The sequence below is a fragment of the Passer montanus genome, unplaced genomic scaffold (assembly GCF_014805655.1).
Source record: "Passer montanus isolate IOZ18808 unplaced genomic scaffold, ASM1480565v1 scaffold183, whole genome shotgun sequence".
NCBI classification, from domain to species: Eukaryota; Metazoa; Chordata; class Aves; order Passeriformes; family Passeridae; genus Passer; species Passer montanus.
The window spans coordinates 353,654-369,609 of NW_024365715.1; the positions used below are offsets into that span (position 1 = coordinate 353,654).

At 62.5% G+C, this 15,956-nt stretch overlaps 1 protein-coding gene across 3 annotated transcripts in view; it reads right to left on the reverse strand.

Annotated features, from left to right (window-relative positions):
- Positions 1-6,444: 6,444 nt before the first annotated feature.
- The window catches only part of KRT8 (keratin 8), an 11,796-nt gene continuing 2,284 nt past the window's right edge, over positions 6,445-15,956 (reverse strand). For 2 of the 3 annotated variants that reach the window (XM_039705742.1, XM_039705741.1), the window contains exons 2-10: positions 13,332-13,664; positions 12,043-12,251; positions 11,294-11,354; positions 11,080-11,175; positions 10,842-11,006; positions 9,074-9,199; positions 8,489-8,709; positions 7,519-7,574; positions 6,445-7,432 (exon numbers count right to left, since the gene is read on the reverse strand). In XM_039705742.1, coding sequence (XP_039561676.1) covers positions 7,239-7,432; positions 7,519-7,574; positions 8,489-8,709; positions 9,074-9,199; positions 10,842-11,006; positions 11,080-11,175; positions 11,294-11,354; positions 12,043-12,251; positions 13,332-13,664 — 1,461 coding nt within the window. In that variant the 3' untranslated portion in view covers positions 6,445-7,238. Of the gene's footprint in view, positions 7,433-7,518; positions 7,575-8,488; positions 8,710-9,073; positions 9,200-10,841; positions 11,007-11,079; positions 11,176-11,293; positions 11,355-12,042; positions 12,252-13,331; positions 13,665-15,487; positions 15,562-15,956 lie in introns of those variants that run through there. The other variant, XM_039705740.1, reaches the window with a different exon arrangement.

The following is a 15,956-nucleotide window of genomic DNA, read 5'->3' on the forward strand; positions in this document are numbered from 1 at the left end:
CAGCTTACCCCATTGTTAAAACAACACAATTTAATTGCTTAATTGCTTTAAATTTTATTTAAATGAGGTGTTGAGCTGCTTCCATTGAGGATCCCGGCTTATCCAACTGTTAAAACAAATAAAAAGCTCCAAAACTCCCCCCCCCCAACCCCACACTGCCAATAAAATCCAGCTCTGGATTATCCCATTCACTGGGAGAGGTTTGTGGAACCAGTTTCAGCTCCAAGATTGCTCACCCCAGCTTTTTTTTCACTGAAAATATGTAAATCTAGGTCTGGGTGCATGTCCTGGTGTTTCCTTCTGAATCTCATTGGGGATTCCTGAAGCTCCAGGATTTTCAGCCCCAGGGAATTTGCGGTGCAGGGAACAGGGAAGTTGAGGCTCCCCTTGGACAATTCGCCTCCTGCACGCCCCAATCCCACCTGGAAACCCCCTCCCACCCTCCAGGGTTCCCAGTTTTCCAGCTGGAGAAGAGAAGAGGTTTGAACTGACGGAAGAAGGCGGCGGCTGCATCTCCTCACCTTACGCAACCGGCAGATCAGCCCCAAAACCGAATGAACCTGTTGGAGCCCGGGTGGAGAGCATTCCTGCCAGGAGTTCCCAGGGTGGCTCCAGCACCAGCTCCTGGCCCAGCTGCTGCCCTGCGGCCAGCCCAGCACTTGCCCGAGCAGCTGCTGCCCCGCCCTGCCACCAAGAGGTGAAGACGCCTCACTGGGACACCGGATCAGTTCCCAAATCCCTCCTGAACTCCAAGGTGGAGCATCTCAGACGCTCCAGCACTTGCCGGGATGGGAATGCACCAGGAGCAAAGCAGAGGGCCCAAGGCTGGCCACTGTCACCCAACCAGTGCTGGGTAACATCACCCACCCAATGCTGGGCAAATCACCACCCAACATTGGCCACCATCACCCACCCAATGCTGGGCAGCATCACCCACCTAACACAACGGCACCCACCCATCCATGGAGGGCCATCCCCCACTCAGTGCTGGCCACCATCACCTACCCAACGCTGGCCACCATCCTCTGCTCAGTCTTGGCCACCGTCACCCACCCAGCCCCCCGGCATCCCAGCTTCCCCGTGTATCCCCTGGGAGCAGGGACCACTGGCACCTATCCATCCATGGAGGGCCATCCCCCACCCAACGCTGGCCACCATCCTCTGCTCAGTCTTGGCCACCGTCACCCACCCAGCCCCCCGGCATCCCAGCTTCCCCGTGCATCCCCTGGGAGCAGGGACCGCCAGCACGGGTGCCCAGCAGTCCCAACCAGGGAAATATCTGCAGAAGCAGAGCGCAAATACAGCCGTTTTCACCCCAAAACTGTGCTGGGACTGGGTTCAACTGGGAAAACCTCAGATCCGGAAACTCCTGGCTGCTCTGTTGGCAGCCACCGACCTGGGAAATTGCAGGGCTGGGAGCAGGAGTGGTGGCGGCTGGAACAACAAGATGGATTCCCGGCAGATCAAAGCAGGTGTTGCAGAAGACGGGCGGCACCCTGGGACTGCCGAGAGCCCCGGGCGCCCCAGCATCCCTGGCGGGAGCAGAGCTGGCAGCCCGGAGCTCATGGCACCCCCGATCCCAGGAGTCACAGCCCCCAGGGGCGGGCTGGCTCTCATGCCTGCTGTGGTGCCATTGGGGTCACCTCTCCTGCTGTGCCACTGCCCAGGGGTGGCACCCCCACCATGCCCAGCCACAGGGAAAGCTCATCTCAGCCCCAGCGCTGGGAAACAGATCCCAGGGAAGGAGGATTGGGATCACCGCGGAGGCAGCCCCAGGGAGGAGCACCCACTTGGACTGGACAGCCCCCCATGATCCCCGTGAGGGGCTGGGGACCCTTCTGGGGTCACAGGGTGGGGGTGGGTCCCAGCCAGGGGTAGGGCTGACCCTGGGGGTCCCACGGGAATCCACGTGAATATCCCTTGGGAATAAAGGACAACCAGGTCCCCCTGTTGTTTCCCACATGGGGGGCAAACAAGGACAGGAAAATGGGGTGAATTCAGGGTTAAAAGGATCGGGGCGGATGTTTAAGGTGGGAGGGATCCCATGTTTTTCAGGGAAAACCATTGGGATGGGGGGGTTGGACCCAGTATGTCCCCCAGGGGTAGCCTCATCCCCTCCCCAAATTCCTGGGGGTGGGAAAGAGATGAGCTGCACCCCAGGGTATCCCTGTATCCATCCCTCCCTCCCCAGATCCTTGGGATCCCAAATCCACAACACCCTCTAAAGGGCCGGAACGTGCCCCAAAGCCCAACCAGGGCCCAAAAACGAGACCACACCCCAAGCCACGCCACCCCCCCCCAGCTCCTGGGGGCTCCCCAGCTCCTGGGGTCACTCCATGTCTCACCCCAACTCAAAAGGCAACACTGACTCAAAACCTGCTGGGTCTGGGGGCGCAGGGTCTCGGGGGGCTGTGGGGGAGCGGGAGGAGGTTTGGGGTGCCGGGAGGGGAGGAGTGCAGGGGTGTGCGTGTGAAAGTACCGAGAGTTTGGGCGGCTCCTCCCGACGCTAATTACGGCAGTTAATTGCCCCGACAGGCCCCAGCTTGTCACTGCACCCCAAAACCCCACCCGGGTGGCAGCCAAGGGACCAGCCCCCAATGCGGGGCAGGGATACCCCGCTGTGGGGCAGAGACCCCCCCAAAACACCCTGGACACGTCTATGTGAGGAGGTGCACACCTGAGCACCCTGGATTTTTGGGGATCCCCCCCGTGGGGAGGAGGGTTTGGGGTAAGGAGCCCATTCAGGGGGTCCATCTGTGGGGGGCTGAGCTTGGGGGGGTCTCACAAAGGCAGAGATGGGGTTGAGGATTCTCTGCTCCAGGAACATTTGGGGGGCAGGAAGTGTCTGTCTGAGCCCCCAGATTTTGGGGATCCCCCCATGGGGAGGTGGTGGGGTTTGGGGTAAGGAGCCCATTCGGGAGGTGGATTTGGGGGGGTCTGAGCTTGGACAGACCCTCAGTGGTGGAAATGGGGGTTCAGGTTCCCCAGCAGAAAAATCTGGGCGAGGCACAAAGCCCCGAGCCCCGTGGGCCTGACCTCATCCTCAGACACAGGGGGACCCCCAAAGGACAGGGTCCCCCACACTTCCTCCATCACCCCCATGAGGCCCCAGAACCACCCCCAACAGTTCGGCACCCCCAAACCCCTCACTCCACTCCCCCCATCCCAAGGGGAACCCAGGTGACCCCAGAAGGAGCAGGGACCCCCCAAAGCTGGGAAAACCCAAACGCCCTGAGCTCGACCCCAGCCCCAGACCCCGGAGGACTCCATTTCCCCCAGCACCCCAAACCCCTCAAAGACCCCCAAAAGGGAGCCAAAGGGTCCCCAGTGTCCAGGTCCCCTCTCCCAGCTCCCTCTCAATGCCCCAAAAGGCTCAGGGACCCCCCAAACCTGGGAGCCCTCAAAGGGGTCCCAGCCAGGCGGGTGAGTCACGGCCCCACCCATGGGATGAGCTGGCTCAGGTCTCAGCCTGCCCCCCCCCCAGCTCTGGGGGGTCCCGAGGTCCCGGGCATGAACCCCCAGGGTGGCTTCGGGGTCAAATCCTGCGGGGGCGAGGGGTCCCCGAGATGTCCCCGTGCCTCAGTTTCCCTCCCCGGGCACCACCAGCACCCGCAGCTCCAGTGCTGGCAGCTTTGGGTCATGGGGGGATTAAAGCCCCTCCCCAGGACGCTGTGGGTGCCCCGGGATCCCCGAGGTCCCCCCGCAGTGTCCCAGCGGGGTGGGGTGAGACCCCCTGCCCCAGAGACCCGCCCATGGCTGCCCCCGCCCCAATTCGGGGTGCCCCGAGTGGGAAGGGGCGAAGCGAGCCGGGGATGCTGGCACTGGGGGGCTATGGGAGGGGTCTTCTCCCACCCCAGGAGTCCAGATGGCACTGAGGGTGACACGGGGTGACATCCCGGGGGGTGCCACCGAGCTTGAGGGCTCCCGCTCCCCCCACAAGCGATCCCTTCCTCAGTTTCCCTGCGGGGTCTCCGCGACCCCCCGTTTCCAACCAGGAGGGTCCGTGGGGCTGAACCCCTCCAGAACCACCCCGATCCCCCCACAGCCCCCCAGCCAAGCCCCTGAGACCCCAGACCGACCGCCCGGCCGCGCCCCCCACAGCCCCTCGACCCCCCCCCGCCCCAAATCCTCCGTGGAGCCGGACCCGGGGGGGGGAACCCCCCATTCCCGACTCACCCCACCCGAAATTGGGGGGCCCAAATCCCGCCTCCCCCGCGGCTCCATTCCCGCTCCTCTGCCGCCCTCCAGCGTCCGCGAACCCCAAAATCACCGGGCCGGGAGGGCCGGGGGAGCTCTGCGGGGCAAACCTCGGGGGGGGTCCCCAAACTCCTCAAGCGCCTCAAAGAACCCTGTGAGCCCTCAAGCCAGCCCCGCCCCCCCAAAAAAGCAGGGGGATCCCCCGGGGAGACCCCCCCCCCCCAAAAAAAAAAAAAACAACGGATATAAGGTCAGGGAGGAGTTGAAATGGGGGGCAGGAAGGGGGTGCAGGGAGGTGACCCCAGTTTAACCCTCCCGGGGGGGCACCGCTGATCCCACCCCGTTTTTAAGGGGGGGCTGTGTCAGCCCCCCCGCGAGCCAGCAGCCCCCTTCACCCCAAAAGCTCAGGGCCCCCCGCGAATCCCAGCGGCCCCCGAGGGCCCAGCCCTCGGACTCCCCAGATTTGGGGGGCTCGCGGTGGCTCTGAGGGAGCCCCCCCTCAGTTTGGGACCACCCCTCCCCTCCCCCCGCAAATGTGGGAAGGGTCCCCAAAACCCCTGGGGTGCCCTGAGGGCTGCGGGGCTGCAGCGCCTCCCCAGCTCCTTAATTAATTAGTGAATTAATTAATTAACCCTCTGCTGGCACTAATTACGGGCAGCAGGCGTCACCCCCCGGCCCGCGGATGGAACTGGGGTGGGACACCCCAAAACCTGCAACGCCCCCAGACCCTGCGGGCACTCCCAGCCCCCCAACCCATGGAGGGACCCCCAAATCTGCTCCCAGCCCCAAACCCCGCTCCCGGGCCCCGTGGGGTTAATGATTAACGGGGAACAAAGTCCGCGGGCAGCGCCGATTTTGGGGGCGTCCCCCTTCCCCCCGTGGGCTCTGAGCCCCCCAAAACGGCTCCATGCCCCGTGCCCACCAACCCAAACACCGCGGGCAACACCCCGACACCCCCGAACCAACCGGGGGGGCCGGGACCCCCAAACTAGGCTGCTGTCCCCCCTCCCTGCCGCTCCAAAATGGGGGGGCCCGAGGGCAGCCAGGGGTTTTGGGGTGCGGTGGCAGCCTCAGAGAAAAGGGCCCCACAAATCCCCCGTGGAGGGACACGGGCACCCCAAAACAGACCCTGGTACCCCTGGATGAGAGACCAGGAAGGGACCCAGGCACCCCAAAATTGACTCTGATGTCCCAAAAGGGGTCCTGGCACACCAAAACAAACCCTGGCATTCCAAAGCACACCCGGGCACCCCAAAATGAGCTCTGGGGTGGGTGCTTGTACCCCCAAACAGACCCAGGGACCCTGGAATTGGTTCTGGCCCCCCAAAGGGTATCTGGGAACCCCAAAACAGACCCAGACACCCTGAGATGGGCCCTGGCACCCCCTGAGGGAGCCGGCCACCCCCAAAAAGACCCTCCAAGATGGGTCCTGGAGCCGCAGAAGGGACCTTGGCACCCCAAAACTGGGATGGGTCCTGGTATGCCAAAACAGTCCCAGGCAGCCCGGGCACCCTAAAACTGGCCTGGGCTCCAAGAAAGGAGTCAGGCACCCCTAAAACAGGGATTGCCGTCCCAGAACAAGTCCTGGCACCCCTGGAAGGGCCCCGACGCCCCAGGAGTGACCCTCATACCCCCAAACGGGTATTGACAGCCCAGGACGGGTCCTGGCACCCCAAAACACAGCCGGGCACCCAAAACCAGACCTGGGCACGTTGGCACGGTCACAGACACCCCAGGAGGGACCCTGGTGCCCCAGGATGAGTCCTGGTACCCCAAAACAAAGCCAGGCACCCACAGATGGGTTCTGGCACCCCGACACAGACCCGGGCACCCCAATATAGGTTCGGGCACCTGGGAGAGATCCAGGCAACCCAAAACAGGTATTGGCACCCTGGGATGGGTCCGGGCACCCCAAAACTGGTCCTGGCACCCCAGGAAGGGAGCAGGGCACCCCAAGATTGGTCCTGGCAGCCACAGATGGGTCCTGGCACTCTAAAACAGATTCTAGGACCCCCAAACAGACCCAGAGACCCCAAAACTGATCTGGGAACACCAAGACTGGTCCCAGTCCCCCAAGAAAGACTCAGGAACCCCAAAACAGCACCAGGGATCCCGAGATGGAGCCCACCACACCCAGACTGATCCAAGCACCCCAAGATCGTCCTGGCACCCCAAAACACCCCAGGCAGCCTGGGATGAGCCCTCCCACACACCCTCCCCCCCAGTTATCAACACTCCCGAATTTCCAAGGTTTTATTCCAGCAGCAAGCGGAACACCCGGGGGAGGCCCAGACCCCCCAGTGCCCACCCCCCAGTCCGAGAGGGGACAGCGGGGGGGGTTGGAGCCCCCAGGGCAGACTGGCACTGGCACTGGCTCAGGTTGTCAGCAGAGGGTGCCTGGTGTCCTGTCGGGAGCTGGGGACCCCCAGGGAAGGGGGCCAGGATGGAGGGGGAGCACACCAAGGGGGGACTCAGCAGGTCAGGACATGGGGGACCCCCAGGGGAATGGGGGAACCCCCCCAGGAAGGGAATGGGCTCAGCTGGCCTGGACAAGGGGGACCCCCGCTAAAATCCCCCCAGGACATGGACAGGAACCCCCAGGAAAGGGGACTCTGGGGGCTCAGGTGGCCTGGACTTGGGGGGGACCCCCGGGCAGGAAAGAGGGGACTTGGGGGGGCTCAGAATGTCAGGACATGGGGGACCCTCCCCCCACCTCAGAAAAGGGGGTTCAGCTGGGCTGGACATGAGAGACCCCCCAAAACCCAGAGTGACTGCCAGGAAAGGGGGAGGGCTCAGCTGGCTGGACATGGGGACCCCCTCTCAGGAAAGGGGGTTCACCTGGCCAGGACTTAGGGGGACACCCTGGGAGGGCAGGGAAGATGGAGGACCCCCCTGGGAAAGGGGGGGTTCGGTTTGTGTGGACACGGGGGACACCCCAGAAAGTGCAGCCCAGGGGGGCTCAGCAGGTCAGGCTTCAGGGAGAGAGGGGGGCTCACTCAGCTGGCCGAGCCAAGGAAGGGGGGTCCCCCAGGAAAGGGGGTTCAGCTTTCCAGGACGTCAGAGGACTCGGACACGAGTTTCCCGTCACGGGTCTCGATCTTCTTGATGACGATGGCACGGGATTTGAGGGGGGCCATGCTCTCGGGGGGCGGGGGCGGCACCGAGTACCCCGAGCTGACCACGGCCCCCCCAAATCCCCCCACAAATCCCCCCCCAAAACCTCCCCCGAGTCCACCTGTGGGGAAGAGGGAGCAGCTGTGAGGAGGGGCACATGGGGGGGGCACCCAAAATCGGGGGCTTCCAGGGACACCCCAAACTCACCCAGGTACCCCGAAGGCTTGGTGTGGATGCTCAGGTTCTGCACAGCAGCCTCGAGCCTGGGGGGGTTTGGGGGGGTCCCCCAAACAGGATCAGTGATGGGGTGGAGGATAAAGGACATGGAATAGGGGGAAATATGGGGGGGGGCTGTCCCCCCAAAACTTTCCCCTAAAGAGGAGCAGTGATTGGGGGGGGGGATGGCATTTAAGGGACGTGGCTGAAGTGCTAGGGGTTGGAGGGATCCCCCAAACTCAGTTTTTTGGGGGGGAGAGGAATAAGGCACACGGTCAAGGGCAGGGGGGATTTGGGACGTTCATGGGATATGAGACATGGGACATGGAATGTCCATGGGATATGGGATACCCACAGGGTGTGGGATAGGGGATATGGGATTTGGAGGGGTCCCCCAAACTGAATTTTTTTGGGGAGAAAGGAATACAGCACATGGTCAAGTGGGGAGGGTTTGGGACGTTCATGGGATATGAGACATGGGACATGGAATGTCCATGGGATATGGGATACCCACAGGGTGTGGGATGGAGGATATGGGATGTCCATGGGATATGGGATACCCACAGGGTGTGGGATAGGGGATATGGGATGTCCATGGGATATGGGATACCCACAGGGCATGGGATGGGGATATGGGATGTCCATGGGATATGGGATGGGGGATATGGAATGTCCATGGCATATGGAATGTCCATGAGATATGGGATGGGGATATGGGATGGCCATGGGATATGGGGTATGGAACGTGGGATGCCCGTGGAATATGGGATCCTCGCAGGACATGGAGCATGGGATGTTCACGGTGTCCAGGATGAAGGGCATGGCAAATGGGATGCCCATGGGATACGGGGTGGAGCATGGGACACCGGGTGTGAGATATGGATGCCCAGAGGTTATGGGATGTGGGATGTCAGTGGGTTATGGGATATGGGATCTGGGATTTGGGATCGGGGCTTCCTACCTGCTCTCCTCGCCCTCCAGCAGCTTCCTATAAGTCACGATCTCGATGTCCAGGGCCAGCTTGACATTCATGAGCTCCTGGTATTCCCGGAGCTGCCGGGCCAGGTCCTGCTTGGCCTGGGTCAGGGCCCCCTCCAGCCCCGCCAGCTTGGCCCGGGCGTCCCTCAGTGCCAGCTCCCCGCGCTCCTCGGCCTCGGCCACGGCCGCCTCCAGCCCAGAGCGCTGCAGGACGGGACACTGAGCCCAGGATCCCCCCAGATTGGTGTCCCCGTGACCCAAAATCCCCAGTACCCCAACATCCCTCGCCCCCTCAGTGTCCCCATGTCCCAGTATTCCATGTCCTGTCATTCCTCACTCCCCAGTATCCCTCATATGCCACCATCCCTCACCCCCCTCTTCCCACCAGTATTCCCAGCCCTCCAAATCCCCCCGTCTCCGAGCCATCACTCTCTCCTCCCGTTTCCCAGATGACATCCCAAGGGATCCTCAGGAATCCAGCGTAGGGGTTCCCAGGGGGTGCTGGGGGATGTGTGGGGAAGGCACAGGCAGCATGCTTCCAAATTTCCCTCCGAGATGGACCCCGAACCTGATTTTTCAGAGCTTCAATCTCTGCCTGGATCCGCTGGATCCGCCGGTTCAGCTCCTGGATCTGGCTCCGGGTCTGGCGCAGGTCGTCTCCCTGCTTCCCGGCCGCCGTCTTCAGCTCTTCATACTGGACACACCAGACAGGGGTGGCAATGCGGGGCACCCCCCAAACCCACCAGAGCCCCAAAACCAGTAGGAGAAAGCTGGGATGTGGCCAAACTTGGGGGGACAGTCTAGGGTGGGATGCCTTAGGTCCAGCTGGGTTTGGGGCTGGGATCTTGGGGGGATGGAGATAGGAGAGCCCCTTTTTCACCAGCACCCCAAAAATTGGGAGGGAAGAGCTGGGATGCAGTAGAGGCAGGAGGGATGCCCTGACAGGGATGTGATAGCTCCAGTTGGAATTTGGGGGGTTCAGCTGGGTTTGGAACTGGGATCTTGAAGGAATGGAGACTGGGGGGACCCCTCTTTTCCCCCAGCACCCCAAAATTTGGGATGGAAGGGCTGGGATTTGCCTGTATCAAGAAGGATGTTCCAGCTGGGATCTGGGATCTCAGGGGATGGAGAGGAGGGACCTCTCTCTTCCCCAGCACAGCAATACCAGGGAGGAAAGAGCTGGGATGTGGCCACGCCAGGAGGGATGCTCCAGCTGGGATGCCGTGGGTCTGGTTTGGAGTCAGTCTTGGTGGGATGGGGAGGGGGGAACCTCACTTTTCTACCAGCACCCCAAAAATTCAGAGGAAAGAGCCAGGATGCAGTTCTGCTGGGAGGGCTGATCCAGCTGGGATGTGGCAGCTCCCTTTGGGATGTGACAGGTCTGGTGGGGCTTGAATCTGGGATCCCAGTGGGATGAGGCCCCCCACTTTCCACCAGCATCCCAAAACGGGGGATGAAAGAGCCTGGAAGTACTGGCACTGGGATCTGCACCAGGAATGGAGATGGGGGCCCCTCCCTGCCCCACGGCGCCCCGGCACTGGGGTGAGCCCACGCCAGGGGCAACGCTCCAGGCTGGGATGTGGCAGCTCCGGTTGGGTTTCAAGCCAGAATTTCTCCCACGCAGCAGCCGCTCCCTCCAGGGCAGGGAGGAAGATGAGGAGGATGAAGAGGAGGAAGAGGAGGAGGAGGAAGGATTTGGGGCAGGGAGGAGGAGGAAGAGAAGGAAGTTTCGGTAGGCAGGAAGAAGGAGGAGGATGGGGCAGGGAGGAGGAGGAAGATGCAGCAAGGAGGAGAAGGAAGGTTCAGGGAGTAGGGAGGAGGCAGACAAGGAGGAAGAAGGATTGAGGCACAGGGAGGAGGAGGATGGGGCAGGAAGGGAGGAGGATGAAGGCTTGGGAATTAGGAGTAGGATCAGGGAGCAAGGAAGAGGATGAAGACTTGAGAAGCTGGGAGGAGGAGGAGGAGGAGGAGGAGGAGAAGGAGGAGAGCTCAGGGCAGGGAAGAAGATAATTAGGAAGAAGAGACGATGGGGCAGGAAGGAGGATGAAGGCTCAGGGTGTGGAAGAGGAGGAGGAAGTTTTAGGGAGCAGGAAGGAGAAGAAAGTGTCAAGGGGAGGAAGAGGAGGAGAAAGGATTAAGGAGAAAAGAGGAGGAAGATGAAGGTTTGGGGAGCAGGCAGAGAGGAGGAGGATTGCGGGGTAAGCGAGAAGGAGGAAGAAGGTTTGGGGAACAGGGAGGAGGAGGAAGAGGAGGAGGAGGAAAGTTTGGGGAACAGGGAGGAGGAGGAAGAGGAGGAGGAGGAAGGTTTGGGCAGCAGCAGGGGGTGCTCTCCTGACCTTGACCTGGTAGAGGCCTTCAGCCTCAGCACGGCTGCGGCCAGCGATGTCCTCGTACTGCGCCCGCACGTCCGCCAGGACTCCGGCCATGTCCAGCTGGCGGCTGTTGTCCATGGACACCACCACGGCCGTGTCCGACACCTGCGCCCGCAGCTCCTGCAGCTCCTGTGCACAGGATGGCTTCAGCAGGGGGGCACCCCCCGAATCCAGGCACCCCAAATCCCAGGCATGCCCAAACCTCCTCGTAGAGCTGCCGCAGGAAGTTTATCTCGTCCGTGAGGCTCTCCAGGCGTGATTCCAGCTCCACCTTGGACATGTAGGCTTCATCCACATCCTGTGGGAATGCTGCTGTCACCCCCTGTTCCCAGCACCCCAGGGACCCCCCAGCAGGCCCTTGGTCTCAGGGACTCCCCCCATGTCGGGGCCCCCCCTCAGTGTCGGGGTTTCCCCACCTTTTTGAGCAGGACAAACTCGTTCTCCTTCTCTGTGCGGTGGTTGATCTCCTCCTCATACCTGGGCAGGGGCACACAAGGAAGGGGACAGGAGAACATGGAGAAATGGGCATGGGGGACACGGGGACAGGGGGAATATGGGGATGGGAGCTGGGGGGATGCGGGACATGGGAGTGGGGTGACATGGGGACATGGGAATGGGGTGACATGTAGATATGGAACTGTGGGACATGGGGACGGGGATATGGAGACAGTAGGGAGAGGACGTGGTGACAGGGGGGACATGGGTATATGGGGACATTGGGACAGGGAGGGATATGAGAATGGGTGACACAGGAACATGGGGACACAAGGAGTGGGAGGACATGGGGAGGTGGGGACAGGGGGACAAAGGGACAAGGCAATGGGAGGAAGTGGGGACATAGAGAGGACTTGGACCAGGGATGTGGGGACATGAGGATACAGGGAGAGCCGGGGGCATGCTGGGGACATCGAGGGCCATGGGGACAAGGGGACATGGGGATGAAGAGACATGGGGATGAGGGCACACAGGATGGGGACACAGAGGTGTGTGGGGGAACACTCGGGGACACAGAGTGGCCTTGAATTCCTCCAGGAGGCTGCAGGCGTGGCCTGGGCGGCATCAGCAGCCACAGGGGGGCTACAAGGTGGCATTGGGGGGGCTGTGGAGGGGTCGGGGGAGACATGGGGGTACCCGGGAGATTTGGGGGGCATTTGGGGACACTGACTTGGCCTTGAACTCCTCGACGAGCCCCCGGACGTGGCCGAGCTCTGCGCGCAGCCGCTGCCGCTCCTGCCCGAGCCCCTCCAGCTGCCGCCGCAGGGTCCCCGCGTAGCCCTCGAGGAGCCCCCCCAGGCTGCTGCGGGGAGGGGGCTGCGCCCGCAGGAGCCCCCACTTGGTCTCCAGGAGTTTGTTCTGCTGCTCCAGGAACCGCACCTGCGGACGGGGAACAGCACCCCAAAAACAGCCAAAATAACACCTGGGGGAAAGCAGGGTCGGGGCACTCCCATACCTCAAAATGACCCCAGAAGCACCTCCACCCCAAATCACATCTCGGGGAAAGGGGGTCAGGAGCACTCCCATACCTCAAAATGACCCCAGAAGCACCTCCACCCCCAGCCAAAATCACACCCGGGGGAAAGCAGGGTCAGGGGCACTCCCATACCTCAAAATGACCCCAGAAGCACCTCCACCCAAAAATCACACCCGGGGGAAAGGGGGTCAGGAGCACTCCCATACCTCAAAATGACCCCAGAAGCACCTCCACCCCCAAATCACACCTGGGGGAAAGGGGGTCAGGAGCACTCCCACACCCCAGAATCACCTGAAAATCACCCCACACTCCCAAATTACCTCAAAATAACACCCGCACACCAAAATCCCCCCAAAATCCCCCCCACACCCCAAAAATCACACTTGGGTGAAAGCAGGGTCAGGGGCACTCCCATACCTCAAAATCACCCCAAAAACACTTCCACGCCCAAGTCACACCTTGGGGGGGAAAGCGAGTCAGAACTCCAAAATTACCCCAAATCACCCCCAGGGGAATGGGTTGGGCTGGAGGGGGGCATGGAGTGGAAGGGAGGGGGCCGGGGGGAGATTTGGGGTCCCGGGGTGAGCTGGAGTCTGCGTGTCCTTGGGGAACTCAGGAGGGGGTCAGGGTGTCCCCAAGGGGGTGTCAATGTCTCTGAGGGTCTCAGAAAGTCCCCAAACGTGCTCAGAAGGTCCCAGCTGATCCAGGAGGTCCCTTAAGGGTACCCGGAAGGACTTCTCAGTGTCCCCAGGGGTCTCAGGAGGTCCCCAAAGGTGCTCAGGATGTCCCAGCTGAGACTCAGGGGGTCCCAGAGAAGGACTAAATGTCCCTAAGAGTACAGGAAGTCCCCAAAGACGTTCAGGAGATCCCAAGGTGGGTCTCAACATCCCCAGGTATCCCAAGATGTCCCAGGTGCCCCAGGAGATCCCAGAAGCCAGTCCCCAGGGTGGTCCCACCCCACCTCGGGGTCCCCCCAGCCCCACCTTGTCGATGAAGGCGGCGAATTTATCGTTGAGGGTCTTGATCTGCTCCTTCTCCTCCCGGCGCAGCTCCTGCAGCTCGGGATCCACGGCCACGTCCAGCGGCGCCAGGAGACTCCGGTTGATGGTGACGGCCGTGATCCCCCCGCCCGCCCCCGGCACCCACGAGGGCCCCCCGAGCCCCCCGGAGCCGCCGCGGAGCCCCCCGTAGGGGCCGAGCGCCGGGGCCGTGCTCATCCTCAGCGCCGGGCCGGCCGTGAAGGAGCGCGACGAGAAGGAGCGGCCCCGAACGGCCGAGCTGCTCCGCGGCGGCTGCCGGGGGATGGAGACCGACATCTGGGAGGGGAAGGTGGGAAGAGAGGCTGGAGAGAGCCTGGGAAGGGGTCGGGAGTTGGGAAAGGAGGTCGGCTGGAGGATGAGGGAGCTGGAGAAGACTGGGAGGAGGTTGGAAGTTGGGAAAGGAGATAGGAGGGAGTTTGGAAAGAGGTTGGAAAGTGGATGAAGAAGGTCGGGGAGGGTTGGAGGAGGCTGAGGGGGATGAGGAGGCTGCAGAGAGGATGGAGAAGGTTAGAAGGAGGATGAGGAGGTTGGTGCAAGTTCGGAAGAGGGTTGGAGAAGGTCCTCGGCTGAGGAGGACCAGGACGACTGGAGGCGGCTGAGGACGGCTGGAAGAGGCTGAAGAGGCTCAGGAGGGTGAGGACGGCTGGAGCAGGTTGGAGGAGGCTGAGCAGGACGAGGCCGAAGGCCGTGCTCGGGGCAGGGAGGCTGCGGCGGCGGCCCCGGCAGGACCGGCCGGACGGGTCGGGGCAGGACGGGCCGGGCCGGGCGGAGCGGCCGGGCGGGTTCCGGGCGCGTTCCCGGTTTGGTTCCCGGGTTGGTTCTCGGGTTTACCCCAGAGCCGGGGGAGGAGAACGGGGGGGAGGGACCGGAGCTTTAACCCCTTCGGGACATGGGAACCGCGGGATCACCGGGATCCGCCGGATCACCGGGATCCGCCGGCGTCGGGACGGGAGAGTACGCGGGGGTGGGCTTACACAAAATGCGGGTCCCTGTGCTCCCCACCCCCGTCCGCGCCCCCTCCCGGAGGAGGACACCCACCGACACTCTCTAGGGAGTGTCCCCAGCCCTGTCTCCACCGTGTCCCCACACCTGGGTCTCCCAGTCTGAGTCCCTGACTCCATGTCACCAAGTCCTATCCACCCAGTTTGGGCCCCCCAACCCCAGTCCGGATCCCCCAGTCTCAGCCCCCAATCTCTGACCCAAGCCCATGCCCCCAGCTTGTCCCCCATTCTGGGTCTCCAGACCAATGTCACCACCCTGTGTCCCCCAGTCTCTGTCTCCAGCACCACATCCCCAATCTGTGACCCCAAACTATTCCCCCAGCCCATGTCCCCAACCCCCGTCCTCCAATCTTTGTCCCTGCCCATGTCCCCATCCTAGGACCCCAAACTATGTCCCATGGCATGTCCCAAATCCCTGACCCCATACTTTGGTGTGTCCCCAGCCCCCATGTCCCTCAAGGCAGGACCCCAGTCCCCATCCCCCGCTCTGTGTCCTCAGCCCATGTCCCCAGATCTGAGACCACAAGCCCTGACCCCAGCCCTCCATCCCCAGCCCTGTTCCCAAATCACAGCCCAAACTTTTGTCCCCAAACTCTGTTTCCAGCCCAAAAACCCCAAACCCTGTCCCAAGCCCCTGTCCCCAGCTTCCGACCCCCAGTCTTTGTCCCCAGCTCCACGTTCCCCAACCCCTGGTCCCAGCCCCTGTCCCCAAATCACAGTGTGGGACTCTGGCCACATCACTCCAAATCTGGCCCCAGATCTGTCCCCAGACCTGTCCCCAGGCCTCACCAGGGCCTGTCCCCAGTGCCAAACTCAGCAGCAAAATAGAGAAAACATCCCAAAAAGGCATGGGATGGATAGATGGAGGTGAGTTCAGGTGTGTGCAGGTGGGTCTGACAGGTGCCAGTGTGTGTGGTGATGGCTCCAGCCCAGACCTGCCCGGCACGAGGGCGGCACACGCTGGGCAAGTCAGCACTCGGGTTTGGGATTCTGGAGTTGGGACCTAGAGGGAGCTTCCTTCCTTCCTTCCTTCCTTCCTTCCTTCCTTCCTTCCTTCCTTCCTTCCTTCCTTCCTTCCTTCCTTCCGTCCCCAAATACCATTCTTTCCCAAATCCATCCAGATTCCACCGGGGATGGTCACATAGTTCTGAGCAGCCCAGCCCCACCGGGAGGGTCTCAAGCCCCCCAAACCTGCGCCGCCCGGGAGGGGACACGCTCTGCTCCCCCTCCGCCCCCCAGAGGCTCCCACCGCCTCCTGCTCCCCCCCTAAATCCTGCCCGGCCCGTCTTATCAGGAAGGAATTTCCAGAGATAACCCCCGAAGGGGGGCAGGGTGGGTCCCAGACCCTGCAGAACACTCCCCCAAGACCACCGAATCCCCCCAAAGAGCAGCGGGGACCCCTAAACCCTTGACGGCCCCAGCTGAGCCCCCCTCGCCTTGGGGACACTGAGGCACGGAGGGACACGGGGGGAACACGGGGTGGCCGTGAGGTGACGGGGGGGACTCGGGGGGATACCAGGTGACACGAGAGGGACACACCGGGGGGACGTGGGGGGACACCGGGGGG